This window comes from Fusarium venenatum (genome assembly GCF_020744135.1).
Source record: "Fusarium venenatum strain MPI-CAGE-CH-0201 chromosome Unknown EDB82scaffold_4, whole genome shotgun sequence".
Taxonomy (NCBI): Eukaryota; Fungi; Ascomycota; class Sordariomycetes; order Hypocreales; family Nectriaceae; genus Fusarium; species Fusarium venenatum.
In genome coordinates this window covers 1,532,005-1,558,685 of record NW_027072132.1, presented here as the reverse complement: position 1 = coordinate 1,558,685, position 26,681 = coordinate 1,532,005, and the positions used below count along the sequence as shown (strand labels likewise).

The window sequence follows — 26,681 nt, the reverse complement described above, 5'->3', positions numbered from 1 at the left end:
TGCCATTTCTTCTACTCCAACCCTCAACTACTTCGACCCCTTTCCGACCGCCATTGTTCGTCCTCTCTTGGCTCCTTGGCTCTAGCTTGCTCCCTCCCCCACGGACGGGGTTGCCGTCATCTCCCTCACCTTCGAATCGCTCCTCAACCGTCATCGTCCAAACTTCTCGATACCTCTGCCCACGATGGCTTCACACGGTCAATACCCTCCCGCACACATGTTGGCCAACAAACACCATCATGCTCCTTACGGTTCCGCCCCCGTAGCTGTCCCTGGAGTCGCTCCCGCTGGCACCTTCGCGCCAGGCACCAAGATTCAGGTTGGCAGTCACCGTGTGGTGATTCAAAAATATCTCTCCGAAGGAGGCTTTGCCCATGTATACCTCGTCAAGTTGGCCAAGCCTGTTGACGGCACTGATCAAGCTGTCCTGAAGCGAGTTGCGGTGCCTGATAAGGATACCTTGCGGGGCATGCGCACCGAGGTTGAAACAATGAAGCGCCTCAAAGGCCACCGACCGATCGTTACATATATCGACTCGCATGCTTCTGAACTTCAAGGAGGTGGTTATGAAGTTTTTCTGCTAATGGAGTTTTGCGATGGCGGTGGTTTGATCGATTTTATGAACACCAGGCTACAACACCGCCTTACCGAACCCGAGATCCTCAACATCTTCACCGACATCGCTGAGGGTCTCGCGTGTATGCACTACCTTAAACCACCACTGCTGCATCGTGATATCAAAGTTGAAAATGTCCTTATTACCGCCAGAGGATCTTCTAAACGATTTAAGCTTTGCGATTTCGGATCAGCAGCATCGCCTCAACCCGCCCCCACCACCGTCACTGAATGCCGCCTTGTGGACGAAGACATTCAGAAACACACCACGATGCAGTACAGGAGTCCCGAGATGATTGATGTATACCGCAAGCAACCTATAAACGAAAAGTCTGATATTTGGGCATTGGGCGTTTTGCTGTACAAGTTGTGCTACTATACTACACCTTTCGAGGACCAGGGCCAATTGGCGATTTTAAACGCCAGCTACCGATTCCCTAGTCACCCAGTCTTTTCCGACAGACTCAAGAAATTGATAGGTACTGCTCGTTGGCCCTGGATTGTTTCATAAATACTAACAGAATGTAGCCTCAATGTTGAGAGAAAACCTTCACGATCGACCAAACATTTACCAAGTGTTAAAGGAAGGATGCGCAATGCAAGGACGCGATGTTCCTGTTCATGATGTAAGTATATCATCCCAAACAAATGAGCCCATATTGACAATTCGCAGATCTACAGCGGCCGTTCTCAACCCCACACTAGAACTGACAGCCCCCAACACATTGCTCAGAAACCGGACCAAGCGCCAGCTGTGGGCGCTGTTTTCGAACGAGTCGAACCTAAGAAACAGTTCATCCCCGATGTCGTGCCCATGAGGAGAGGACGACCGACTGCTTCCCCAGCCCCAGGCAACGTATCCCAGAAACCGGAAGCTTCCCCTATGCGGAAGGCAGGAGGAGATCCCTTCGCGGCTCTGGATGCAAAGGCCGCTCCAAAGGGATTTGATGAATTGTCGTCTCGTTTCCCTACACTTGACCAATTCTCCCTGTTGCACGATCAGGGAAGCAAGTTCGATTTCGATGTTTCCTCACCAATTTCGCCAGTCAACGCATCCTCAGATCTCAACGACAGAGTGACTGCAAAATTAGCTGAAGAGGCCTTTGCAGCTCCCCCAACCGATTCTCCTCGCCCAAAACCAGTATCTAGGACGCATTCGGTCACCCCTGTTGGACACCAAGCTGCTGTCGCTTCACCTCCTCTTGAGCCTTCACTGACAAAGACTTTATCTGCACCAAGTAGACCTGATATCAGTAGGGCACAGTCCATTATCAGCAACAACCCCGAGTTACAGGCCATCTCTTCTCAGTCTGGCTCGCGATATGTCTCTACCGGCACAATGACCTCAACGCCACCACTGGAAAGATTCAACCAAGAGGCGGAGCAGCCTACTCAGCATGATGCTCATGATTATGCTCGAGCTAGCAGCGCTACAAGGCAGCCTGACCAAAGCGCAGGGCAATGGAATGCGGAAGAACCTCGCCCTTCTTTCATTCAAAGAATCCCATCTTTCCAGCAGCCTGGCCATGACCAGCAGCCGTCTTCATCTAGACCATCCCTCGAAGGTGGCCGTCCTCGTATTGACCTCCTGGACCCATCAGCTCGTGCTTCACCAGCTCCGTCAGCTCCATCAGCTCTGCCACGGCCCCGACCCGCTAGCACTAACCTCGAGGGCACAACTCTTGATTTCCTGCGTGAGAGAGAGGCCGCATCGCGTTCCTCGAGTCGACCGCCTCGGGGCTCCTCTCCTTATCAGGAGCCTGCGGACGAGCCGCGCGCATCGAGCGATATGGACTTCTTGAGGAGTCTGGAAGACTCAGAGCGAGTCAAGACTGGCAAGCGCTCCAGCTTGACTGCACTGTCGGGCAACAAAAACATTCTTGCCGGTAAATTTGGAGATGCATTTAAGCTCTTCGAAGGCAGCTCTCCTAACAATGGAAGAGTTCCGTCGCCAGAGAGGGAGGCAAGCCGCCGTGATTTGACCCCCATTGCTGGATCCGAGGCAACCGACGGACGCAGCGACGATGGTCATGTTCATGAGGACGAAGACCGCGTAACACCTGAAATGAGGCGCGAGATTGAACGCTTGAAGCTTCTAGAAGAGGAGCAGCGGGTGGAAGCAGCACAAGCTGAATATCGGAAGCGGGTAGCTGCGGGACAGCGCGGGCCACCAGTTCCCCCAAAGAGCATCGGAGGAGTCTCGCGTGCTGTCAGTATTCAGAATCGAGTTCAAAGTCTTTTGAGCGAGGAACAAAAACCAGCCAACATTCAAAGGACTGCTCAAGGTTATGGAAAGTATACTGACACTTCTGAGGCTGGTGACAAGCCTGAGAAGCCTCTTCCAGGAGTGCCGAAGAAGCCTTTGAATGTGACAAAGACACGAGGTGATGCTTCTCAAGTCCACAGCCCTTCTTCAACAGCATCGGCGCCTGCAGCTCTCGCATCAAAGCCCCCAATGAAGCCTCCAGCTCCAAAGAAGCCAGTGCATCTCAACAGCCTCCCAACTGGTCAGAGGCCACCATCGCCTCAAAAGCCAAATCGTGCCCAAACGTCAGATGATCTAATCAGCATGGATAGTCCCGGGCAACAAATGCTGGAGATGACAGCTCAAGAGAAGGATGATTATCTACAGGACTTTTCCAAGCGGTTTCCCAGCCTAGGCTCGATTGAGATGGTCGAGAGGGAGATTGGTGGGCATAACGGAGGATCAACCCGATAAATAGACAATGGTGAAGGTATCTAGAACTGCCATATTGCATTACATGTACATTTGAATATACTCAGCGCATAGCGTCCAGCATATCAGTCAGTCAATCAATCGGATGAGCCTAGACCGTTCGTTAAGAAGGTCAAGCATGTGGTGGGGCTGGTACCCACCCTTATCTTATCTCCCAATATTTTTTTCTCCATTGCAAGCCAAGGCTCGTAGTGACTTGAACAGAAGCTTTCTGTAACGACTACCAAACATCAAAACAAATAAGACAAAATGGCCAAACGCAAGAGACAAGCCGTCGCACAGAGCGAGCCCGCTTCTGAGCCTTCCGTCATCACGAAGAAGGTCAAGGGCTCCAAGGTTCTCAAGGAAAAGCCCGTCAAGGAAAAGGCTTCCGCGCCTGCGAAGAAGACTACAACCACCAAGACCGCCTCGAATGCGCCCGAGACAATTCAAATCGTTGTCGGCTCCTACGATCGAATCCTTCACGGATTGGTAGTGACAGTTGGAGGCAAGGAGAAGGCCGAGTTCGCGGACTCGTTTTTGTTTAACGCCCATACTTCAGCTATCCGTTGCGTTGCTGTATCGCCCATTTCAGCGCCCGTCCCTGGACAGACACAAAAGGTCATGCTTGCTTCTGGTGCCACTGATGAGCGCGTGAATGTTTACAACCTATCTGCGCATCCCCCAAGCCGAAAGAACCAGGACCTTATGGCCAAGGTGGCACCACGACCGATTCTCGAGAACTCCAAGAATCGAGAGGTCGGCACGCTGCTTCACCACTCTTCAACGGTCACATCTCTTTGCTTCCCTACAAGGTCGAAGCTGCTATCGTCAAGTGAAGATTCTACGATTGCGGTCACACGAACCCGAGACTGGTCACTGCTTAGCAACATCAAGGCACCTATCGCCAAACCCATGGGCCGCCCCAGTGGTGATACAGCGCCTTTTGGAGGTACACCGTCTGGTGTCAACGACTTTGCCATCCACCCCAGCATGAAGCTTATGATTACTGTCAGCAAGGGCGAGCGTTCAATGCGATTATGGAACTTGGTCACTGGCAAGAAGGCTGGAGTGCTGAACTTCGGCAGGGAGATCCTGCAGGAGGCTGGTGAAGGAAAGCACTCTACTGGCGAGGGACGAAGAGTTGTTTGGGGAAGCGTTGATGGAGCGGATGAATTCGCTATTGGATTTGACCGGGATATTATTGCATTTGGCATGGACAGTGTGCCCAAGTGCAGAATTATGGGATCAATCCGAACAAAGGTGCATCAATTCTTTTATGTTGCATTGGACAAAGAGGGGGATACCAACCTTTTGGCCGTTGCCACTGAGGACGGCAGAATTCTGTTTTTCTCTACCAAGGAATCGGACCTCACAAAACCCGACTCGGAGGACAAGAAGCTTCCAACGGCCAAATTGGTGGGTCAGCTCGGCGGCAAGTCAGACGGAGTTCAGGGCCGCATCAAGGATTTTGTGGTGGTGCCGAGTGCGGAGGACGCCTCGACGCTGTACGTGGCTGGTGGAAGCAGTGATGGACGGGTCCGTTTGTGGCGAGTGGGAGTGTCGGAGTTGCAGGGTGACAGCAAGAATGAGGTTGAGGCCAAGGGGGAATTGTTGGGGACATATGAAACGCAAAACAGGATCACCTGCATGACGGGATTTATGATGATACCCCGGCCTGATGGCGTTGAGGATAGCGATGATGAGCTGGATGATGAGGACGAGGATGAGGGAAGCGATAGCGAAGAGGATTAAAATGGAGGTTAGTTTAAAGGGATGACGGATGTATGTCTGTACGCATGTGGCTGGCAGGTTATTGACGTTTCTGGTTAAATATAAACTAATGTATGAATACCTATTTGGTGATGATAAGATGGTGACTGTGGTGACTGTCAGCTTCTTATGCGCCCAGTATCACATGCAAATCGAAGTATGCGACCCACATAGATTGTGCTCACTGCAGTAAGACCAGGTTAGAGAATGCGATGATGAGACAGATTTGTGATACATAAGAAACGGTCCTGTTTCTTTCATGTATAAATGTGTTGCGGCTCTCGCGTGTTTCTTTGGTTTGACAAAGAGGTCGTTGGCTCCTCGTTCTTCAGCGGGCTTTAAAGCCAGGGGTGGGAACGTGCCTAGGCCCCGTGAATGGGGTACAGTAAAAAGGTACGACACTGTAGTCCATCACGAGGGGTTGTGAAATGCAAGTCAAGAACATAAAGTGACCAACCACGGAGTCTGGAATTCGAGCTTGAGGTATCCTGAATGTGGGGTAATGGACGCGATTGGACGGATGCATTGATGATCGGGAATGGGTCCCGTATTTTAACACACAAGAGAAGGATTCTAAATACTGACTTGACAAAGGGTGTTTAGTTGTTAGTGGTCATTGTCACCTAACCCAGCTATTCAATTCTTCTTTCATCTACTCACATCAAAACTGCTTGTCAAAAACGACAATAAGCACTGACCTTTATAGTGACATCTCGAAAGTAAACAACAGGGATCCAATTCGTCCTCCATAGACAAGGGGTCTCCTGCAGTGGAGGTAAATGGGGCATATCTACGTAATTCCTGGGGCCACCAAACGATTAGTCGTGCGTCTCTTGTCATGTTTTCCATGTCTTGTGAGCATGTGAAGAACGTTGCCGTACATTAGTTTGGTAGGTACACTACAACTGTGCCTCCTCTTTTCTCTTCTTTTCCTTTTTCTAGTTTTTCAACATTATCCTTCTCAATCTATACTGGCTGAGCTTTGAGGCTTGTGTTTACTTTCCTCTCACATACCTCCTCTCGCCAATCTTTGACACTCAAGCCAACTCAGTCCAGGGACACTTCAGACTCTCAGCGTCTCAAACTGCAGAAGCAACCCAAACCCTTCAGTTGTTCTTCAATCTCTTTCCATTCACACTCAATTGCTTGCTCGGTTGCGGATCCTGGTTCTAGGTACCTATTTTTATCCGTGCTCATTAGCTTGAGTCGTGGAAGTAGACAGACAGACAGGGTTGTAAAGCCTTGTAGTAACCCAACAACTTCAACTTTTGACAAGCAATCTCTTTTTTGCCTTGTATTGAAATTCTGAAGGCTGCAACGCACAATTGCTTATCTGAATCAAGATTGTGAGTAAAGTGACATTGCATTGCATGATATTGAGACTTGCAGGTTCAGCTGAACTGGGGAGAGTCTAGAACCTGGGCCTCAATTTCCATTGCTGTTCACCCCAATATCATTTTGTTGAACCCTTTCTAACAACTTGAGTAATTATAGAAAACCAGACTTCACACATACACACAGAATGGCCGACGACGGACCTCCTCTCATTCGCCCCGTCCCTCGAAGACCTTTCGATCTCAATCTAACAACTCCTACACCCCCGAGCGAGAACTCGTCTCCCTCGACGCCCGCTCCAGCGCAAGACGCCAACATTGCGCGCTTCTTGCAACCAACGCCCGAACCTGGGAACTCAACCTTGAGCAGGCCGCAGTCGTTTATGAACTTGACGTCTTCAACGCTTTTCGGCATATACTCTCCCACTACATCATCCTCCTCGCGCGACCGCGTCTTTGCCGATCGCGATGAACTTGATACGCCGTGGGGCACAGGCGCTCAGACTCCCATCAAGCGACCCGGCATCGACGATGCCACATTCGACTTTATGAAAGATCGATCACATCAAATCCGTCGCCGATCGTCGATTCGCGCCCAACCACCTCCTGCGCCTGTGAAAACATCCCCTTCGGCTGGTGCTTTGGTTATGAGAGGGCTGTTGCTTTTCGTTCTCGGTGTTGGTTACGGTATGTTGGTCACGTCTCGCTTCAACAGTGACTCGGACAATCATGCCTCGGGTGGCACGTACAACTGGGCGCACCTATCATTTTGGGGTCTTGCTGGTGTTGCACTGGGAGCGCTGTTTCCTTGGTTCGATCGAGTCTGGGAGGACTCGTTTGGAGAAAAGGAGGATGAAGCTGTGGTTGAGAATGCTCCAGCAAAGGATGACGATTCGGGGACTGACTGGGCGATTGCGATCCGAGCTATCGGTGCCTTTGTAGGAATTGTATTTGCGATTGTAAGTCAACCAACAAGGAAATTATGTGTATGAGTGTAACTAACAGCCTGTAGCGCAAGGTGGCCTGGGCGTCCACTCTCCAAGTATCGCTAACACTGGCAATGGTCAACCCTCTCTTATGGTGGCTTATTGACCGCTCTAAGCCTGGATTCTTCCTTTCAACTGCTGTTGGCTTGACAGGATCGATTATTCTCCTTGGTGTGAACCCTGACATGATGCCTGCGCCCGCTCACGCTCCATTCAGACAGTTGGTGAATGCCACGACGCCATCCCAGGATGAAGTCGTGCCTATTCTTGGCGGATTCGCACACCAGGATACACTCGAGACAGGCATGTGGATGCTCAGTGTTCTCTTTTGTAGCTGCGTCTGCTTTGGCAACATCGGTCGTCGGCTCACTCTCGGCCCATCTGCTACAGCCAAGGGCCGTTGGGCTGGTGTAAGATGATGCGTAGCTAGGAACATATATATTATCATACGATGTATGTGTTTTTAGCTCAGTGTCTTACTGGCATCTGTGCAAAATCATTCCCCAGATTTAGGTCGTTGTTCTGTTGGGGAACGGAGGATTGGATATAGCCCTCAAGATTGGATGTAACGGCATTTTGTATATTTAGGCGTCAGGATTGTGATGACATGTTATGGTATTTGTCATGGAACCGAGATATGGAATCCAGGGTTTCGGGAAGGATGGAAAACCACACTATATATGTACTCTGTTTACGTATGGCACGGCACATGTTACTATATTTTCATCATCACTTCAATTTTTGATGTATATGGTGAGCTGTCACCACATTATGTGGATTGTATTTAGTAGATATCCTATAATTCAAGTCTACAGTTCACTATGGATCCATTTCCAACTTGTTCCGCCCCCTTTTGCTGGATTCTACTAGTAACGCCGAGGCTTGTTCTCTTGGTAGTCAATGAGAGCCTCCTGCACAGCTGCTGACGCTTTTTTGATGGGGTAACCAAAGTCGAAGTTGGTCGGCTCAAATATGTGGCATCTTTGCTCGCCTAGGCCGCCGTAGGTGATGGATAGGGTCTTTGGATGCTTCCATTGATCATCATGGCCTGGCATAGGAGGTCACGGAAAGAAAAGGCGGCAGCTGCAGGACTTGTGTTGGCTGATTATACGTGTCAATTTATGATTCGTGAATATCCTAGCTTAATATTGACTTACTACCGTAAATCTTGGGGACTTGATCAGGATGCTTGACTGGGCGGCTAGCGACCATGTTGTCTAGCTCGGTCATGATATAGTGAGCTCTCTTGGCAAAGTCCCAGATGCGGATCAGATCGGGGTTGGCATCGGGAGGAGTCTAGCTTTGGTGAGACTCAATGGCCGAAATGAGGTCGGAGAAACGAGCGGTGATGCCTTCACGTTGCGCCGGGCTGGGGATATCGGGGGGGAGCTCAGCAGTGGGAAACATGATGGTTGTATGATGAGGGAGGCGGTTCTAGTTGACGTTGATTAAGCAATACATAGATGCAATGCCGGGCCGGGAGAGTCGTATTTAAGTCATCAAACAAGAGTTGAGTTTGGTCGACTTGATTAAGTACAGGGGAAGACAAAACATAAACGCAGCATCAACGTCAGTGTCGCCAGGCTTCCTCGCCGCATTGCATTCATGCAAGGCATTCCTTTGTCCTGAGTGTTGTTTGCTCAATTGCTTGCCACAACGATTGGATCAAATTGTGTTGCTGATCAAGGTCCATGCCATGCCCAGCAATGCCAAGGGCCTGTGGCTTTTTTGGAGTCGTGTATCTCGTCAGAATCCTACCACCAACAACAAAGCTGAAGCTTTAGGCTGTTTCAACTACCAATTGGTCGTCTTGAACTGATCAACTGCCAAGAGAGGCTTCTGATAGATCATTTTGGTACTCAGATTGTTTTCTGACTGCATAAATAAGGAGCAATACAAAACATCGATCGGTGGTTCTAGAAGTTCGTTCAGGGGACGAATAGAAGCTATCGCCAGTACCTAAGCGGGAAAGTTTCCCGTGAAGCATGAGCACAAATCAATTTTGGAGCTGCTGCATTTTGACGATGGAGAAGTAAGCAATGGCGAAACTCGAACAAAGACGATAATAAAAACGGGAAAGGATTGACATGTGACAGGAGGGGGAAAACGATATTGTGAACAAAGAAAAGTTTTAGTATCGCAAGTAGCAGGCAAAGAGTACACTAGACTAAGTCAACAAAGGATCATTGCCTGGGCAAATCAGTTAGTTATACATCGAATAAATCGTATACCATTACTGAATAAGTAATCAATAGACCCCTAAGAAGCTCATGATGTGGGGGAGGCTCAACTAAAGATTCAGGGTCCTGGAGCCTGATCTTGAGCTTGAATTGTGTAAGGCTTGCTATTGGGCAGCCATTCGATAATACTTGCATGACGAAATCCGTTCCTCTTGGCAGCTGTTTCTAGCCATTAATTATGGATTAGAAGGAACCATCTTGACTAAGCGGGAGAATGTTCTCGTAAACTGTAGTTGGTTGCTTTGTTTGGTGTTGGGCTGGGCAACTCGTCATCCATTCATGACTTTTGTTGACAAGGTTCTCTCCACCAAGAAGCAATCCTAATCCGGGAACCTACATACAAGTTGGAGATGGTCTAGAACATGTGGAACATTGGCGAATGCGAACTGAACTAAACTGTTTTGAATAGAGAAGAGGGGTGTATGATGTTCAATAACGAAGCGTCATCAAGAACAGGGTCCTTCCTACCTGGACGTGGACATTCCAAAGGACAGGTACAAGCTGAACTAGCAAACTCATGATATACTGAAATGGTTGGTCACAAGGGAACCGCTGAAGAACCAACGTGATATTTGAAGGCTCGAATCGAGATGAGATCCTAGTACCACGCATGCGGCCAGGCTAAGTGTAGATAGTTCCCTTTCAGTTAGGTTAGTCACTATGCCTATACAGCCCAAGTACCTGGAAACCATTGTGTGACAAGAACAAGAACAAGCACAACTGTCAAGCTTGGGAAGTGTTTTTTTTTTTTTCCCTTTGCAAGGGAGGTTCGAATCCCAAGGAGAATTATTGGAATTGTATTGGCTGCATCTCGATCCGGGCCGCCACACCCTAGACTCATTGGGTAATGCGGGTAGGGCTTGGGAAAACGATGATGCGTAGATTAGATCCTGTCCAACTTGGTCAACGCCGCTGTTTCGTACCTGTCACTGAAGTTAAGATCTCAGATCCAAACTTTGGTCCAGTGTCTTGTTCTTGGGACCTTTCGGATGGCAAAAATGAACAAGTCGAGATCAACAGTACAAAATAGTATAGTTTGAAGGATCAAGGATAGTTAGTTTCTGTTGATACGGCGCATCGTACCCATGACTATCATCATGGATCCCCCATCACTATCGACATCCCTGTTCGTCTGGTTGTCGCCGAGAAACGTGCTTGTCATATGACGCCAACGACTCTGTTTGAGCCTCTTCTGACCCTGGATCCTTGGGAGTTTTGGGTTACCTAACTGTCTTGCAGTGAGTGCATACGCCAGATGAGTCGCTAGCTCAGGGCTCTAACCAGTCCCAGTACAGCCCGTGCTGGGTTGGTTAGTCCATCGCTGTCTTTTAGCTGTCTCGGATGTTGCCAGCCCGTTTTCTTTGCTGATGGCGGGTGGATTCTCCCTCTTATTAACCACTTTCTTAAGTAGCTTCGATGCGCCTGCTGCTTGTCCCGATGGCCGTTGCAACTTCTGCGCCATCAGGATCGTCAAAACACCAGTGCCATCACTCTCAAGACCCCTTTTTCTTGCGACACGGAACGGCGAACCCTTCTCTTCCCGGATCCTCCAAACCCCCAAAAAGAATTCCGAAATGGTATTCCGCGTCAAATAACAGAGAAGAACGGATAAGAGATCAGAGATCGGCAATGGACAAGACAAGCGACCCCATACGAGGGTCCCTGCGAAAAGAGACTGCGCTGTCTTGATCGAGTACCGTCTACCTTGGAAGGCCCTGTTTCTGCATCGCGATCTGCGATGGATGCTGATCACCTCGTGAGGCCATTGGCCATACTTGCGCTGCTGGAAAGCAACTTCAACGTTTGTGTTGCATTGCGTTGCACTGCGGTTTCTTTGAGGGAAAAGTTCCCGCTGTTCTTTTGTCTCTACCAGGTTTTGGGGTCTCTTATCCCACCCGGCCCATCGCATCCCTCTGAATTGCGTGTTGAATTGAGGCTGGGTGGTTTTCTGCAGATGGATTAATTCTTATTTTTAGGTTCGTTCTCTATCCCGGTAGGTCGGCAACAGGGACATCTATCCCCTAGAGTTACTGACAGTTCCCCAAAAGTGAATCTTGCCTTGAAAACGGGCAAGCCAGCAAAGTCTATGTTTGCGGCGCCTCGGCCGTTGAGAATACATACATGCCAACCTTAGAAGGTAGCCGCCGTACAGTATAAACTCCGTACCAGTATATTGGAAAGGCTGTTGGGCTGGATCTAGGTTCGACGTCATGAGTCGAGAACCCTGGCTTGCCAGCGTCATCCTTTTTCTTGTAAGACGGCAAGGGCAAAGGTTTTGTGTCACCAAGCGCATGAACCAGCGTTGATTGCTTTTCTTTTCAGCACTGATAGATATCCTTGGAGTATCTCATCGAAATGGAGTGAGTGCTGTGTTAAAACGTGATAGTTTAGCAGTTATAACGCAGGGTCCTCCCAAGTCCTATCTCAGGTTGGGAATGGACCCTCCTGTTTGTAACTAGTCTAGGCCAAAAGTTGAAAAACCTACAACATTTCCAAGTCTGTTGTCAAAAGGCATCTATTTGATGTATTCGGTACCTGCCAGAGACTCTAGCCCAAGTAACTCTCCACTTGTTTTTTACCCATCTCGTACTCAATTATACGGTACGGTAACTACCCCCGTCGTTCTTGTTCAAGTTTTGTATGTACAGTACTAAAGTACTTCCCATATTCTGTCTGTCTGTCTGTCTGTATCGTCACGAGAAACCGTGACGCCTTAGATTTTTCTTATTCTTCCACCTCTTTCCACCCTTCTCCTATTTTACCCTTCGAAAAAAAGGCATTTACAGATAATATCATCTGTGGCTAAAGTTTGCCTCTCATTCTGGAGTTCGCGTATCTTTTTTCGCGCTTCTTAAACTACACGCCCCTCTACCTCTGCCTACTCCATCCGCGTGTGCATCTCACATCCTCTTACTCTGCGACCCTACAAAAGCTGTCCCGGATTGGTAAGTTGTCTTGGTTGTATGACGATCTCTATCTATCCTTGCTGCACCTCATATTCTTCAGCACGCCTCGCCCTATCCTACTCTGTTCTTTCCTTCTTCTTCTCATTCCTACTGGACTGGACTATTTGAAAGAGAAAACGCCGTCCTCTTTTTCATTCTTCCACCCCTCGGTCGGTCATTATTGCCCGTCCTCCTCTGGTATATATTTCGACTTTGGATCCGTCGGAGCTCCAGTCCGTCTCCCCTGAACCCTGGTAAAACAAGTGTATTCAACTTCGGCAGCCGTTTAATCGGATTCCCATCATATTAAAACCTATGACATCTTGAAACTACTTCATCATAACTTCCCCCACCAATTTCGTACCCTACTTCATCTTAACTTTATATACCACATCAACATCCGTCCTTCCACTATATCTTTCGATCTCATTCTACGAAAAATGCTTCATCTCGTACAGACGTTACGAATTTTATAATCTCACAGTTCTGCAGAATCCATGTATATCTTGAATCCGGCTTGTCCTCGCCATCTGGACACTTTCGCATCCACCTTCATGCACTCGACACGATTTCAACGTTTACGCCAAGAAGACTGCAACTCTCGTCTTCAACAACAACAAAACCAACCAACACGATCATATAGCAGCTCATAAATTTGGAAAAGAGATCGCATAGAGTTTAGGATATCGACTTTTTTGTTTCATTTCTGCAGCAAAGTAACACACAGTATTGTATTGCTTTGCGTTTTCTTTAAAAATTGCGACAACATACGGGATCGCACCTTATTAGAGAGTCTCGACGACCGCTACGACAGAAGAAGAGCGACAAATTCGAAAACACGATATTATACCCCCGTCTTCTTTTTCATTCTTCTTCGATTAACGACACACGCCCAATCTATAGACGTTCATGTCCTCAAACAGTACGTCGCAACATTCTGCGACCGATTCTGTCTCTGGTCCCGGCCTTCAAGGGCCGCGAACCTCCGACCCGTCCGCCGATTCTGACAGCGGAAACCCGGGCTCCGACCGGCAGCCACAACAAGTAACACAGTCGCAATCCCCTGCCTCAGGTTCACGCCATCGTGATGTTGCACCCCGAGATTTTGTCCGCCTCTTCCAATGTCAAATTTGTTCGTTGCCCCTCAACGAGCCCATCAGTCTCCCATGCGGCAGAAGCATGTGCAGGCGCTGTTTACCAGACACTCATCTACGCGCCAATATAACATACCCCGCTGCTCGTGATCGACTTCGCGGATTCCGATGTCCATTCAACGACTGTGGAAAAGATCATGCTCTTGACGATTGCGCTGTCGATGTGGTCCTCAACAAAACTGCCCAGCATGTGAGGGAAGAAATCGAGCGTTCCAAGCGCGAGTCATCGACTACGGAGGTGTCGACAAGAATCATGTGGCAGGATCCATGGGCTGCTGCGGGTATTGGCTCCTTGCGGAATGATGATGGCGAGTACTCGAAGGTCATACCGGGTGGAAAGGTCATAGCCACATTTCGTTTGGCAGAAGAGGGCGATTTGTCTTACGAGGCTGACATTGATTATGACGAGATCATTTCGGCCACCCCGTCACCACCTCTCGATACCGACGATACAGGTCTTGTTAGAAAAGCACAAGATGCCACTCGTGCTGAAATGGACTGTCAAGTCTGTTATGCACTTTTCTACGATCCTCTCACAACCACCTGTGGACATACTTTCTGCCGGTCCTGTTTACACCGTATCCTAGACCATTCGCGGTATTGTCCTATATGCCGTCGCCCACTGGCCATCAGCCCTTTACTTAATCAGACCATGTCGCCATCCAATCAGACTATCAAGCGAATTATCGAAACGTTCTGGTTGGAGGAAGTAAATGCGCGGAAAGAAGCATTGGACGCGGAACGTACTGCACAAATGCAAGATCACGATACCTCGCTCTTCATTTGCACCTTGTCGTTTCCTCATGTGCCGACGTTTCTGCACATCTTCGAGCCAAGGTACAGGCTCATGATTCGAAGAGCGATGGAAGAAGGACACCAGACGTTTGGCATGGTAATTCCAAAACGGCGGCAGTATCCTGGGGATACTGATTTCCACGAGCTGGGCACCTTGCTCAGGATTGTTAACATCCAATTTTATCCCGATGGTCGGAGTCTCATAGAGACCGTCGGTCTTTCACGCTTCCGCGTTCTCGAACACGGCTTCCTTGACGGATACATGGTCGGCAAAACTGAACGAGTCGATGATGTCAGCCTTGAGGATGAAGAAGCGGCTGAAGCAGCCGAAGCAAGCCCCATGGAGTCCGAGTCTGACCCAATGCTGGAGGGCGATAAAGAATCTGCAGAGCAAACATCACCATTGCCGCGTTCCAGTTCATCCAGTCCACATATGCCAACATCAGTGGCCGACATCGATACAATGTCAACACAAAGTCTAATGCATTTTGCTTCATCCTTTGTCACTCGGATGCGGGAGCAAAGCGTACCATGGTTGACGGAACGAATGTTGACCATATATGGTGAATGCCCAGAAGACCCTGCTATCTTCCCTTGGTGGTTTGCTAGCATGCTACCAGTCAAGGACATTGAGAAATATCGACTCCTAGGAACATCCAGTGTACGTGAGCGTCTCAAAATCTGCTGTACATGGATTGTGGAATGGCAGATGGCCCGATGGTGAGTAAAATCTGTTGACACAGTTCACTTTTCCTTTATATCTTTACCCTTATACATTCCTTTCACATTACAACTCCTTCCAGTGAGCGTCTGCTCGTCGTCGTCCCCAGTCTCCCAGGCTAAAACGACGTCTCCCTTTCCAGGACAAAGCTGATTGATGGCCGTCCAGGTCTTACCACGGCTGCACGATCTTCTGATTGACAATCATTGCCCTCCTATCTCGCTCTCGGCATGGTTCTGCAATTCGTGCTCTTGCTTTTCTGCTTCATTGCACAGTCGCTGTACGAGAAACAAAGCGGTCTACGGAGTTGATGTCATTCCACTTCTGACACAGACAGGACCATCCCGACGCGAAGATAGTTAGGGCTGTTGAATTTGCGTCATGGGATCGCCACGCATATTATTTGAGAAGCGTTCGCGACGTCTTATATGTTGGAGCATTAGGAAGGAGAAGAAGAAGAGAGAACCGATTGCGGATAACAAAATGAGTCAATTATCTGGCCTGTCAAGATTTAGAATTTTGTGCTTATTTGTTTTCACGCCCAGGATTTAGTCAATGGTCAAACTTTCTGATAGCTCTCAAGATGTGTGGATGGATAGGAGGCATTCAGTAATAGTATCATTAATTTTACGAATACCATATTCCTTCAGGAATTCTGTAGATATTTTCTATCGTGCAATTGTTCTTTACCAATTCTCAGCCGCCCCATGCGTATCTTGTGCTGCAGTGGTATCGCCCCAATCAGGCCCAGCGGTGATAGCTGGTGTTTCTACCCAAGTACCTGGCATGACGTTGTCTGCTCCTCTGTCTCCTCCTGTAGAAACAGGCGGGTTGTTCTCGTTCCCATTCCCACTCCCATTTCCGTTTCCGTTCCCGTCATCAGCCCCCCAAACACCAACGTTGTTGTCTGCACCTTGTCCAACACTGCTCACACCATCCTTTGGCTGGTCCCAGTCGCCGCTAGCACCTGGGAAAGTATCGTTGCCCCAATGGTCTCCAGCCTTGCGAACAGTCTCATTGCTCTTGTTCGAGCCAGTAGCCCACCCTCCATTCTGAGTCGTCTCTTGAGTGCCGTCGTTGTTCCAGTCAGTGGATGCTTGGTTGCCGTTGGTTTCCCAAGCACTGTTCTGGTTGTCACCAGTACCGCTACCGCTTTTATCATTACCGTTATTGCTGTTGTTGTTATCTTGGCCGGCAGCATCCCAGCTGCTCTGGCCATTTTGAGTGTCATTGGCTCCATCGTTCCAATTGTTTCCTTGATCGTTATTGTTGCTACCACCCCAGTTGTTCGACCCAGCTCTGACTGAGCCAGCTGGCTGGCTATGTTCTTTGGAGGCAGTTCGAGGTCCTTGGCTGCCCCATGCGCTGAGCTGGGATTTGTTTCTCTTGGGGAGATATGGGTTGTCCTTTCCCTGGTTTATGTGTTAAGTCCAGTTCTGGTGCTGTTTGTCACTACTGTTACTACTTACTGTGAGGCTTGGTGGCCCAACATTGTTGTCCTTGCTGGCTTTGTCCTTGCTAGTGGCTGGAGCAGTCTTTTCTTGGTAGCCGGCTGAGGCTAGAGGAGGTCCAGGAGGTCCTGCCATACCATACCAGGGAGGATGGGGCATTGTTTGTGTGATTGGAACATGAGAATATGCTTCTGGGGGTGGAATGCCTGCGTAGTTTTGATGATATGGCGACATCTGTGGGAAGTTGGGGTTATTGAAGCCATAGTAGTAGGGATTCTGCATAGGGTGAGGCGTCCCCATAGGCAAGGAACGATTGCAGCCGTTGCGCTCAGGGTAGAGGGCGTTACTATGATGGTTGCCATAGACAGGACCATGGTAGACTCGCATGACATTGTGTTCTGAATCGTAGTAAGCATTTGGTGCCGGGTCTTCAGGGGTCTCGATCACGCGTTCCGTCTGAACCACTTGCGCCCTAATCGGTTCGATCAGTTGTGGGCGACGCATGTGAGGGCCTGGAAGTCCTTCGGGATAATTGCCCTTCTTGACTCCATCCCTGTATTTGGGTTGTCCCCTTTCTTTGAATTTCATGTTTCTAAACTTGCCTTGGTCTTGTTCCTTGGCTGCTTCAGCAGTCTGTTCTTCAGCTTCTGGCTCATTGGGAGTTTCTGTGTCTTTATTCGTCTCTTTTCCGGGCTTTTGCTTCTTCTTGTTCTTTTTCGACTGACTGTTTGCCTGCTTTGGTTGCTTGTCATTCTGTTTCTTTTTGTTCTTCTGTTTGCCTTTGTTTTGTTGTTTGGGTTTCTGCTCGGGCTCAGCCTCGTTTTCTGTTTCTTTGGCTGACTCGGAAGTATCGCCGTCAGTCTCGTCAGATTCCGGTTCAGGTTCCAGCTTTTTGTCCTTTTTACCACTCTTTCTGGCGTTTGCCTTTTGCTGTTGTTTCTTGTTCTTCTTGTGGATATCTGGTTCGGATTCTGATGTTTCATGTTCAGAGGCTGGCTCTTGATTCTTCCTGCCTTTTCGTTTGCCCTGCTTTTGTTTCATGTTTGGATGCTGCTGTTTTTTATGTGTTGGGGTCTCAGGCTCTGACTCAGAAGTGTCTTTGGCAGAATCAGAGGCATCTGAGTCTGGCTCCGGTTCCTTTACCTTCTTTGCGCCTTTCTTCTTCTTTCGGGCTTTCTGTTTATGCTTGGGGGGTTCTTCTTCTTCCGATTCAGATGTTTCGGGGCTAGGTGAGGGGGTGTACTCCTTGCTCTTTTTCTTGCCTATCCTCCTCAATATCTCTCGACCCTTGACGCATCTGTGGCACTTACAAGTCGGGTCTGGATCTGAGTCCCAGTCGCTATTAGAGTCAGCCTCGATTTGTTTCTGTCTCTGCCTGCGCCTCCGTCTCTGTCTTCTTCTCTTTTCCCTCTGTTTGAAAGAGTTGTCTGAACTCTCAGTGTCAGAATCGGTTGCATCAGAACTCGAAATAGTTTCTGACTGACTGGAGTCTGACTCGGTCTCAGATTCAGACTCTGTACCGGACTCGGATGTTTCATCAGAGGACTCAACTGGGGTTGTGATGACTGTTTGCTTCAAAGCAGACTTGATGGGGCCATCCTCGAAGCGGACTTTCTTGATCACAGTCTTGGCTTCGGTAATGATAGGGGTAGACTCGGGTTCAGGTTCAGATTCAGCTTCAGCTTCAGCTTCGGGCTCAGGGTCAGGGGGGGAGGGAGGTGTGGTGCGTCCTGTACGGGGGTAGGTGATTCTAACGGTGTCTTCCTCGGATTCATCATCAGTAGTAACTTGAACGCGTACTACTTCTCGTTTCCTGTTCTTGGGGGGATTGGGCTTGGGCTTGGGGGCGGCAATGGGACGAAGGGCAGATTCGATTGTTGTGCCAACTACCCATTCGCAAAAGTGCGCTGGGCCTTTGAGCTTGCGATTTGTCATTGTGATTCCAGGAGATTCGTCACCGAGAACGACTTATCATTGCGAGGGAAAGTACCAAGATGTGATGTTTCTTTGAGGGTCAAAAATGAGGCAGAAGTTGGTGTCACCAGTTGAGTTTTATGCAGGGTGTAAAGTGGTTGTTGGGGTTAACAGGTGTAAAGGCGTGGTGGTGGTTTGACGCTGGCAGTTGCTGGCAGTGTCCAGGCAGAAGTGAGAGCAATCTCCTTCCTTCCTCGCCCATGAGGCAGGTACAGGCAATCCAACCACTGACAACATAGAAGATAAAAAGATGTTAAACTACCATCGTTAGTCTCTAATTAATCCAAATTTTGGTTTATCTTTACATTTTTCACACATAGCTTAGGACCTTGTCTACTCGTCTACCTGCACAAGTAACTCGAGTTCGTTTGTGCATCTTTCGTTTTCTTAAAAACGGGTGAGCCAGTGCAGGTGGGTTTGGCACAGCCAGGCAACGCCAGTGCGATTACAAACATGTTCACCGCCGAGTGTTCTGCGGAAAGGAATAGCTAATGGACAGTAATATGGGATTGAAATAGCAGCAACAAACACAGATGGCAGCTGACAATAAGAAGTCTGTATCCATCTGCTTTCCTTTCACGCAAACTGCATGTGGATAGAGATAGGCCTTGTCACGTCATCAGAATGTTGTTTTAGTTTACATCAGACGAAATTATTAGGCCAGGTTATGCTGCTTAGACTATACGTTTTAGGTTATTTATTTTTGTATCCTAAAGCTAAAAGATCAATCTTCTGTTATCCATCTGATTTCTTTTAAGCCATAGAAGGTGATTCGAATTGGTCAACTAACAGCCGTACCAGCGCGAAGAACGACGGCTTATGAGGCATCAAACACTGCCCAGAATATCGTGAACAGAGGGTACTCTCATCGAATTCAACGCTTCTATACTCTCCCTTCTATATATCAATTAGGCATTCCTCGTCAGTCTTCTAGATCTTAGGAGTAACAACCAAGTATCCTTCAACAACCGCCGTAATCAATCTGTTGGCAATGGCTTGGGAGGGGGGTAGTCGCAGGTCACCCTCTTTGTATCCTTCAGGGGCAGACGCTCCGAGGGGGCTTGTTCCGGTTTCGAGAGCCTTGCGAGCCTCATCTAATGTGAACCACTTCGCCACTTCCAACTCCTTGTCATTCAGTGTGATCTTCTCGCCATCGCCAGGGAGCGCCTGAGCAATAGCACCAATCATGAGACTAGCAGGGTATGGCCATGGCTGACTCGAGTGGATGACGACTCTACCGACACGGACACCACTTTCCTCCCAGACCTCACGCCTAACAGATTCCTCAATCGACTCACCAGGCTCAAGAAAGCCGGCAAGCGTGCTGTACCAGTAAGGAGGCCAACGCTTCTGGCGGCCAAGGAGAATCTTTGTACCATCTGCGGAAACAACGGCCGCAATCATAGTGGGGTCCGTTCTAGGGAAGCAAATGTTCGACACGCCATGTCGAGTAGCACAATCTCCTCGAGTCTCGCCGTTCTCGCCACCCTTTTTGTCGGCAGGAGGGCAGACACGCTTGTAGCCCGCGTGGACAGAAAGGTTGGGCTGTCCGCAGCCAGCGCAGAAAGGGCTTCGTGAGTTCCAATCAATCATGGATCTAGCTTGAGCGTACAAGGCGGCTGAAGACGTTAGTTTCAACGGTCAAGTTCGTTTAAAGTTTAACCTTACCTGCTTCAGGAGATTGGTTCATGGCACGAGCGTTCGTATCTAAGGAGAGTTCTTTCTTCTCCTGTTCCGCCAAGAAGCTCGCGGCTTTTTCGACATGGTTGCCCTTGGGGGTGATATCGACAGCGAAATAGGGATGGCCTTGAATATCTCCGTGATCGGTAGAAGAAATGTGGTCGTTCTCGTTTCCATCCTCTAGCATGCCGAGGAAGACGATGAGGGGGGTCGTCTTGGTTGAGTCGAAGTTTTGGATGGCTTCGTCCTCGGTTTGCGCAAAGGGTTCTGATCCAATCAAAGGCTGAACGTCGTTGAAAGTGAGGTAGGCCGGCGTTCTCTTGTCGACAACCAGAGGGTTCAACTCGCTGAGAGCCAGATATCGGGCTGTGGGACTGACAGCAGCCTTGCGAAGAAATCCAGTATCGGCACGGAGGAAAGAGAACCGGTTGACACGGCTGCCGGCATAATAGTTGACGACTTCTTTACCGAAACGACGGGTCAACATGGAATCGTCGTTTTCGAGAGCTGCAACTCTCGGTAGGTTGGGTACTGCGGTGGCTGATGACATTGCGATGGTTTGCGCAAAGGCGCTTGAGTTGGGTATCTGTATTTGTAATAGATCTGAAAGGAACGGTTCTCTGTGAATAGAAGAACGACAAACACTTGATTGTCAATGTGAAGGCGATATTATGTAGATATCTCTGCTGTTTTGGCAATATGGCTTCCGTCTTTGATGACCTGAAAACTGCTATCGGGTGTGAAAGAGGCGAGTTCTTCTTATAAGCAACCCCGTGGTAGATCGGATTTAAGTCCGAGGTACAGTTAGTGACCCGTTATTTTCCTCTGGGGGCCAGCGGTGAGAAGTTGCCGGCAATTCAAGGTGAGGGTTGAGTGACAATATTGCGGCGACTGCGGCCCATTTACCTGCAGTGCGATATGGAGTCTTCGATGACTCAGAATTATCTATGATTGGTTTCTGTCTGGACGATGTTAATAGATCCATTTTTGTCGTTTTTTATGGTGTTTGTCATCCAAATCGTGACCATGACCTCATTGACGAATAGTTAATCAGATAAACGAAACATCATGATCGTAGTCTTGCATTCAACATGGCCCCTTGATCCATCCAGACATTCCAATTGGTTATCTTTTGTACAAAACTTTCCATTTCTATTGGCATTAGCATCGGTATTGGCGATTCCAGATCAGATCTGGATCTTCAACTTAACCTTTTCTCCCCTCAAGGGCGCTGCCGAATTCGGACCCTGGCACTGTTCTCAGCCAAGCTCAGGGACATTTCTAGCGCATATTTCCCCGCAATCCATACCTATTCCTCTCATTAATATAGTGACGTCTTTGTCTGGGGCACGGGACCATTCCTGGCAATCCAATCTTTGGCCAAAAAAAGTCTGTCATCCCGCAACCCTGTTCGACTCACTCCGTCTTGTCTTGTCTCTCTCCCTTTACGTTGCGTCCTGCTTCGCGTTGCCTACAACACATATTGTTAGACCAATTATTTCCCTTTGGCATTGACGAATGCTGTAATATCGCGACTCGGTTGTCTCTTTTGACCTACCAGGACGGTTACTGCTACGAGCTGGGGGTGGACACGTCCAGGGTTCATCATGACTCCGCCAACTGCGAATCTGAATCTCGATGTTGAGGCTATCTCGGGCATTTGCGGGTATGTTTCTGATTGTTGTGTCTCTCAATGGTGTCGGTTGTTAATCATTCGTGTTTTAAAGCTCAATCTCAATTGCCTGCTGGGGTATGTCGCCATGACTTGTTCGTCTCCTTGACCATCACTGATCGCAAATAGTCGTCGTCTTCTCTCCCCAAATCATCCAGAACTTCCAGCGCGGCAGTGCCGACGCTCTCTCGATCCAATTCATTATTGTATGGCTTCTTGGCGATGTTTTCAACATTCTGGGTGCCGTCCTTCAGGGCGTCCTGCCTACCATGGTATGATAAACGCCTAGCTTCCGATTGACCAGTCGAAATGAAGAATACTAACTCAATTCGCTTTCTAGATCATTCTCGCCATCTACTACACGATCGCTGATATCGTCCTCCTCTGCCAGTGCTTCTACTATCGCGGCTTTACTTGGCGCGACGCCCCAACCCCTGCGCCGAAGCCGACCACCCCGGCCCCTGGTGAACCCAACGAGCGCACTGGACTAATCGCTCACGATGACCGTCGCGGCTCAGACTGGTCTGGTCTGTCGCCTGCCGTCCCTCATATCGCCGAAGATGCTGCTCCTCGAACCCCGACCGTCCTTCAAACCATTGTATGGAACACCATCATTGTGCTGATGGTCATCGCCGCTGGTGTCGTCGGCTGGTTCTTGGGCCAGAAAGCCTCTCACGGCGAAGATGACGGCGATTCCAATGTTGGAGGCGAGGACAGCCTCCACTTTAGCCTTTCCGGCCAGATCTTTGGATATCTTTGCACCGTCGCATACATTGCTTCTCGGCTGCCCCAACTCATCCTGAATTGGAGACGCAAGACGACAGATGGGCTTAGCATGCTCTTCTTCCTCTTTGCTTGTCTCGGAAACATCACCTACGTCCTGTCCATCTTTGCCTACGATCCCAAGTGCAAGCACGACGAATGCAAGCCTGGCGAGGCTCGTCACATTTATGGCAAGTACATTCTGGTTAACCTGAGCTGGCTCGCGGGCAGTCTCGTCACCCTTTTTCTTGATCTGGGTGTTTTTGCCCAGTACTTCATGTACAGCAAGCCCGAGACTGTCGCAACTCCTACTCGCCGACGAATCAGCGACAACGTTGTCGAGGAGGACGAGTACGACAATGAGAGTGGTGATGAAGACAGCTGGGATCAGCGTCCTCTACTCCAGAGGGGCGATTCTGTTTACCACCCATGATCTATCTTCTATCTCTAATAAGGCTCGCGCTTGAGATAGCAGTTTTTTGTTTTACTTTTGATTTAGACTTTCATTTGCTCACATATCTCCCCTGACTGGTTAGGGCGTATATAGGATCGAACGATGGCAGGCGTTTGCTGTTGCATGATACGGAAAAGGAAAAGAAAAAAGAAGGGCAGCATATGCACCGGGTCGCTATTGTTACGGAGTTGGGAATGTATTATACTCGAATATTAGATCAACTCACTTCAGTGGGGTGAGGCTTGTCCATAACATAAAACAAACAGCCTTTGGGCAATTTTTTTTCTTAAATTAGACATTCCTTACAAGTCAGAGATAAAGATGAGTGTGTGCAGCACATCTTCATATGTGTCGGTAATATAACAAGACTTTTGTGGGTTAATGGTGTCTATCTTGCTTGCTTAAATACTGCGAGGGATCAAGTCATTCTTTGTATCTCCAGCAAAGGTTTTATCTCGTCTCTTTTTCCAAGAGCCAGCTGACATGTCACACATTCACAGGAATTAAAATACTGATTGTCAACAGTATTCAAAAAAGGCCAATTGTTCTAGGCACTTCGAGATTCAGATAACAAATTACTTAACATATATGAACTCGCTACTTGTTTTTACTGTCTGTATCGTGAACTCGATAAAGGCTTCAACTACCCTTGAGCACATCTCTGAACAACGATCTAGAACATGTTCCAATCGTCTTGCCTCGGTACATTCGAACGCTACACAGGTAGTCTTTCTGCTTGCCCTTTCTTGCAAGTAGAAGCCCCAGCATGGTGATCGCCACAGAAAATAACCGAACAAAGAGCCTAGCTAAACGTAGAACAGCTGACGATATAATTTTGTCGCTGTGATAGGTTGAACAAGTTTTCTACTACTCCGAGAATTAGCTAGACTAAGCCCATATGAGAGACCAACCCGATGCGTTAGGCTAGGTATCTCGGCGCAATTGGGCATAAGAATCCACAGAGAAATGGGACAAAGGAAATTGAACCCCAATATGCAGCGCCGAGAACCAAACGCTGCCAACTCGGCCCACTGAGAAGTTGAATTGGAGGTTTTCACAGGCCAATATATTATGTAATACAGCGAAAAGAGCCCCACAGCGCAGGGCAACCAGCCTTCCTGACCTATCGAGACTAGCGTGGTTTTTGGCAGAATTTTGAATATAAAAATCCTCTCTTCCGCCGACCTTTACTTGTTTTCTTTCTTGTTCTTTACATCAGTAGAGTACAACTTCACCGTCATGTGAATTTATACTTTAATGGCGGCTCCGCTATGCGGCTTGCTGAGAGTCAGACTTGTCGATGTCTGGTTTTCCGTTCCCGGCCTCCTAAAGTAATGTGATCGCTCTTCCTAAACAGCCGCAGACGTCCTCAGAGGTCTGTGACTGTGGGGTGATCTCGACATTTCATTATCTTAAACGTGTTATTTCCTCAAGGAATCAGCACCGTAAATCTTCGTCGCGTCGTGTTGACCAGTTACCACCTACTGTGAAACCACGCTTTGACTATCATGTGCCTGAAGAACATCTTGCTGTGAGGCTCTGCTTTTTGCAAGCCGCCTCTGGTTGAGTTGATTTGTCTGATCGATCACTGTTCCTACCAGGCTTGAGTACCTCGATGCTTCATAACGAGTCATGATTAAAATCCCATGGTCCTTCGGGCATCGCTACGCCGAGGTGCTCGACTCGTACGAGAATGAAAAAAATTCTCCAATAGAAACTTTTCAGGTGGTGGCCGATAAAGTTGTCTAATCTGCACTACGATTCAGTAGCACACCTCAAAATGAAGGATGCAATGCTACCTCCATGACACCTATCGAGCCAAGCACTAGAACGCCTGAGTATGATGTCGTCTTGTGCGCAAGAACCCTGGGCCGATTCTGCGCAAGTATCTGCTAGGTGGATGTTTTATCGCGGGGTTCAAGTTTCATTCTACAGCGTCATGTTGTCGAAAGTAGTCAATCATAAATCTCATGATAAGACTACATCTAGATCGTCATCAATATATACATACTATCTACCCATATACTTTAACATCCTGCGCATCTCGCTGTAGTCATTGATTCTCATCATCGGGTGAAAGGCCGCGATACCACGTGACAGAACTTGGAGGAATCTTGGTTATGGATGAGTGGGGACCAAAAAAATCTAAACCCGGAGGAAGCCTTCAGATTGCCCGAGATTCGGACAAGACTTGTTGCTTGCGACTTTGACAACGCCTAATTAATTCTATCTACCCGAATCCGCATCCTCACATCCTCGGTCATACTTAATTAAATCAGTTACAATGGGCTCTATCTGGAACGCTTTCACTGGCGGCAACAAGTCCGGCCACCAGCAGCAACAGCAGCAGTCGCAGTCATACCAGCCCACAACACAAGAACCCGCGCACTACTCCTCCTACGACCCCACGGAAGGCCAGGGCGTCGAGTCCTTCCTCCAGAGCTCTACCTTTGCCGACCCCTCGCAATTACATCCTCTCGCCGGCCTCAACAGAGATACGCTCGAATATATTTCCCTCGAGGACTCAGCCTTGTCCGAGTTGCCTGGTGGCCAATCAGTCCTGCCCTCTCGTGGCTTCACAGATGACTTGTGTTACGGTGCCGGAGTCACATACCTGGGTGGCCTGGGAGTTGGAGGTGCTTGGGGTCTGCAGGAGGGTCTCAGAAGGTCGGCCGGCCAGCCTCCCAAGCTGCGATTGAACGCTGTCCTCAACTCGGTCACCCGACGAGGACCTTTCCTCGGCAATTCGCTGGGTGTCGTTGCTATAATTTACAACTGCACAAACTCCTTGATTGGAACCCTTCGTGGAAAGCATGATGCTGCAAACACTGTTCTCGCTGGTGCGCTGAGTGGTATGCTCTTTAAGAGTACCCGCGGTCTTCGTCCCATGGCTATCTCTGGTGGTATTGTTGCCTCTGTAGCTGGTGCCTGGGCTGTAAGTTTCACTTTGGCGACTGCCACATGTTCTTCGTACTAACATGCACCTAGATTGTGCGACGATCTTTCTTCCCTATCCCCGAGCCCGTCACTCCAGTTTCTGATGAGCTCACTCTGTAATAACCTTATGATACTTCTATTCACCGTTGTCGTCAAATTGGTCGACCCGTTATAATTGCGCCTTTGTGGAAATCAAGGCACCAACGAAGAAAAGAAAAATGAACAAAGAGAGACAAGCCGAAAGAAGGACGAGGCACGGGATGGAATTCCTGTTGTATAAGAAATGGTGTGACTAAAAGCGTTCGACGGAGTTTGGTAGCATGGCAACGGAAATCTCTCCTCCCATGGGCAAATGTACACTATATCAGGTTCGGTCAGCGAGCATTAGACGAATGTGATAGGGGATGGGCGTCTGGTCATTTAATGATACAAATGTTTGAATAGTAGCCAGTGGAATTCTAGACTATGGCAG

At 48.7% G+C, this 26,681-nt stretch overlaps 10 protein-coding genes across 10 annotated transcripts; 6 read left to right on the top strand and 4 right to left on the bottom strand.

The window, feature by feature from the left end:
- Nucleotides 1-184: 184 nt before the first annotated feature.
- Nucleotides 185-3,334, top strand: EDB82DRAFT_436204 (uncharacterized protein; the record flags this gene model as incomplete). Its single annotated transcript, XM_025737336.1, has 3 exons — nucleotides 185-1,094; nucleotides 1,144-1,241; nucleotides 1,289-3,334. The coding sequence occupies 3 exons, from the start codon at nucleotides 185-187 to the stop codon at nucleotides 3,332-3,334; spliced, it is 3,054 nt and encodes a 1,017-aa protein (XP_025592207.1).
- A 267-nt stretch (nucleotides 3,335-3,601) lies between these two features.
- On the top strand, nucleotides 3,602-5,086 carry EDB82DRAFT_529062 (WD40-repeat-containing domain protein; the record flags this gene model as incomplete). Its single annotated transcript, XM_025737335.1, has 1 exon — nucleotides 3,602-5,086. The coding sequence occupies one exon, from the start codon at nucleotides 3,602-3,604 to the stop codon at nucleotides 5,084-5,086; it is 1,485 nt and encodes a 494-aa protein (XP_025592206.1).
- A 1,345-nt stretch (nucleotides 5,087-6,431) lies between these two features.
- Nucleotides 6,432-8,192, top strand: EDB82DRAFT_540518 (insulin-induced protein-domain-containing protein). Its single transcript, XM_025737334.2, has 3 exons — nucleotides 6,432-6,450; nucleotides 6,494-7,397; nucleotides 7,451-8,192. The coding sequence occupies exons 2-3, from the start codon at nucleotides 6,627-6,629 to the stop codon at nucleotides 7,841-7,843; spliced, it is 1,164 nt and encodes a 387-aa protein (XP_025592205.1). The 5' UTR covers nucleotides 6,432-6,450; nucleotides 6,494-6,626; the 3' UTR covers nucleotides 7,844-8,192.
- A 223-nt stretch (nucleotides 8,193-8,415) lies between these two features.
- On the bottom strand, nucleotides 8,416-8,654 carry EDB82DRAFT_529060 (uncharacterized protein; the record flags this gene model as incomplete). The annotated part of the gene is made up of 2 exons (XM_025737333.1): nucleotides 8,416-8,525; nucleotides 8,582-8,654. The coding sequence occupies 2 exons, from the start codon at nucleotides 8,652-8,654 to the stop codon at nucleotides 8,416-8,418; spliced, it is 183 nt and encodes a 60-aa protein (XP_025592204.1).
- A 2,163-nt stretch (nucleotides 8,655-10,817) lies between these two features.
- EDB82DRAFT_294895 (uncharacterized protein) lies at nucleotides 10,818-12,161 on the bottom strand. Its single transcript, XM_065607425.1, has 2 exons — nucleotides 11,700-12,161; nucleotides 10,818-11,612 (listed from the first exon to the last, which is right to left on the bottom strand). The coding sequence occupies exons 1-2, from the start codon at nucleotides 11,955-11,957 to the stop codon at nucleotides 10,941-10,943; spliced, it is 930 nt and encodes a 309-aa protein (XP_065463237.1). The 5' UTR covers nucleotides 11,958-12,161; the 3' UTR covers nucleotides 10,818-10,940.
- Nucleotides 12,162-13,390: 1,229 nt separating this feature from the next.
- EDB82DRAFT_294848 (PUA-like domain-containing protein) lies at nucleotides 13,391-15,761 on the top strand. The gene is made up of 3 exons (XM_065607424.1): nucleotides 13,391-15,278; nucleotides 15,422-15,559; nucleotides 15,617-15,761. Exons 1-2 carry the CDS (start codon nucleotides 13,519-13,521, stop codon nucleotides 15,477-15,479), a joined length of 1,818 nt encoding a protein of 605 aa, XP_065463236.1. The 5' UTR covers nucleotides 13,391-13,518; the 3' UTR covers nucleotides 15,480-15,559; nucleotides 15,617-15,761.
- Nucleotides 15,635-18,665, bottom strand: EDB82DRAFT_561232 (uncharacterized protein; the record flags this gene model as incomplete). The annotated part of the gene is made up of 2 exons (XM_025737330.2): nucleotides 15,635-16,691; nucleotides 16,749-18,665. The coding sequence occupies 2 exons, from the start codon at nucleotides 18,663-18,665 to the stop codon at nucleotides 15,966-15,968; spliced, it is 2,643 nt and encodes an 880-aa protein (XP_025592202.1). The 3' UTR covers nucleotides 15,635-15,965.
- Nucleotides 18,666-19,361: 696 nt separating this feature from the next.
- Nucleotides 19,362-21,414, bottom strand: EDB82DRAFT_512240 (NUDIX hydrolase domain-like protein). Its single transcript, XM_025737329.2, has 2 exons — nucleotides 20,373-21,414; nucleotides 19,362-20,323 (listed from the first exon to the last, which is right to left on the bottom strand). Exons 1-2 carry the CDS (start codon nucleotides 20,932-20,934, stop codon nucleotides 19,635-19,637), a joined length of 1,251 nt encoding a protein of 416 aa, XP_025592201.1. The 5' UTR covers nucleotides 20,935-21,414; the 3' UTR covers nucleotides 19,362-19,634.
- A 577-nt stretch (nucleotides 21,415-21,991) lies between these two features.
- Nucleotides 21,992-23,251, top strand: EDB82DRAFT_479690 (PQ loop repeat-domain-containing protein; the record flags this gene model as incomplete). The annotated part of the gene is made up of 4 exons (XM_025737328.1): nucleotides 21,992-22,050; nucleotides 22,112-22,134; nucleotides 22,186-22,328; nucleotides 22,397-23,251. 4 exons carry the CDS (start codon nucleotides 21,992-21,994, stop codon nucleotides 23,249-23,251), a joined length of 1,080 nt encoding a protein of 359 aa, XP_025592200.1.
- A 2,165-nt stretch (nucleotides 23,252-25,416) lies between these two features.
- EDB82DRAFT_294726 (Tim17/Tim22/Tim23/Pmp24 family-domain-containing protein) lies at nucleotides 25,417-26,622 on the top strand. Its single transcript, XM_025737327.2, has 2 exons — nucleotides 25,417-26,207; nucleotides 26,261-26,622. Exons 1-2 carry the CDS (start codon nucleotides 25,557-25,559, stop codon nucleotides 26,327-26,329), a joined length of 720 nt encoding a protein of 239 aa, XP_025592199.1. The 5' UTR covers nucleotides 25,417-25,556; the 3' UTR covers nucleotides 26,330-26,622.
- The last annotated feature ends 59 nt before the right edge of the window (nucleotides 26,623-26,681 follow it).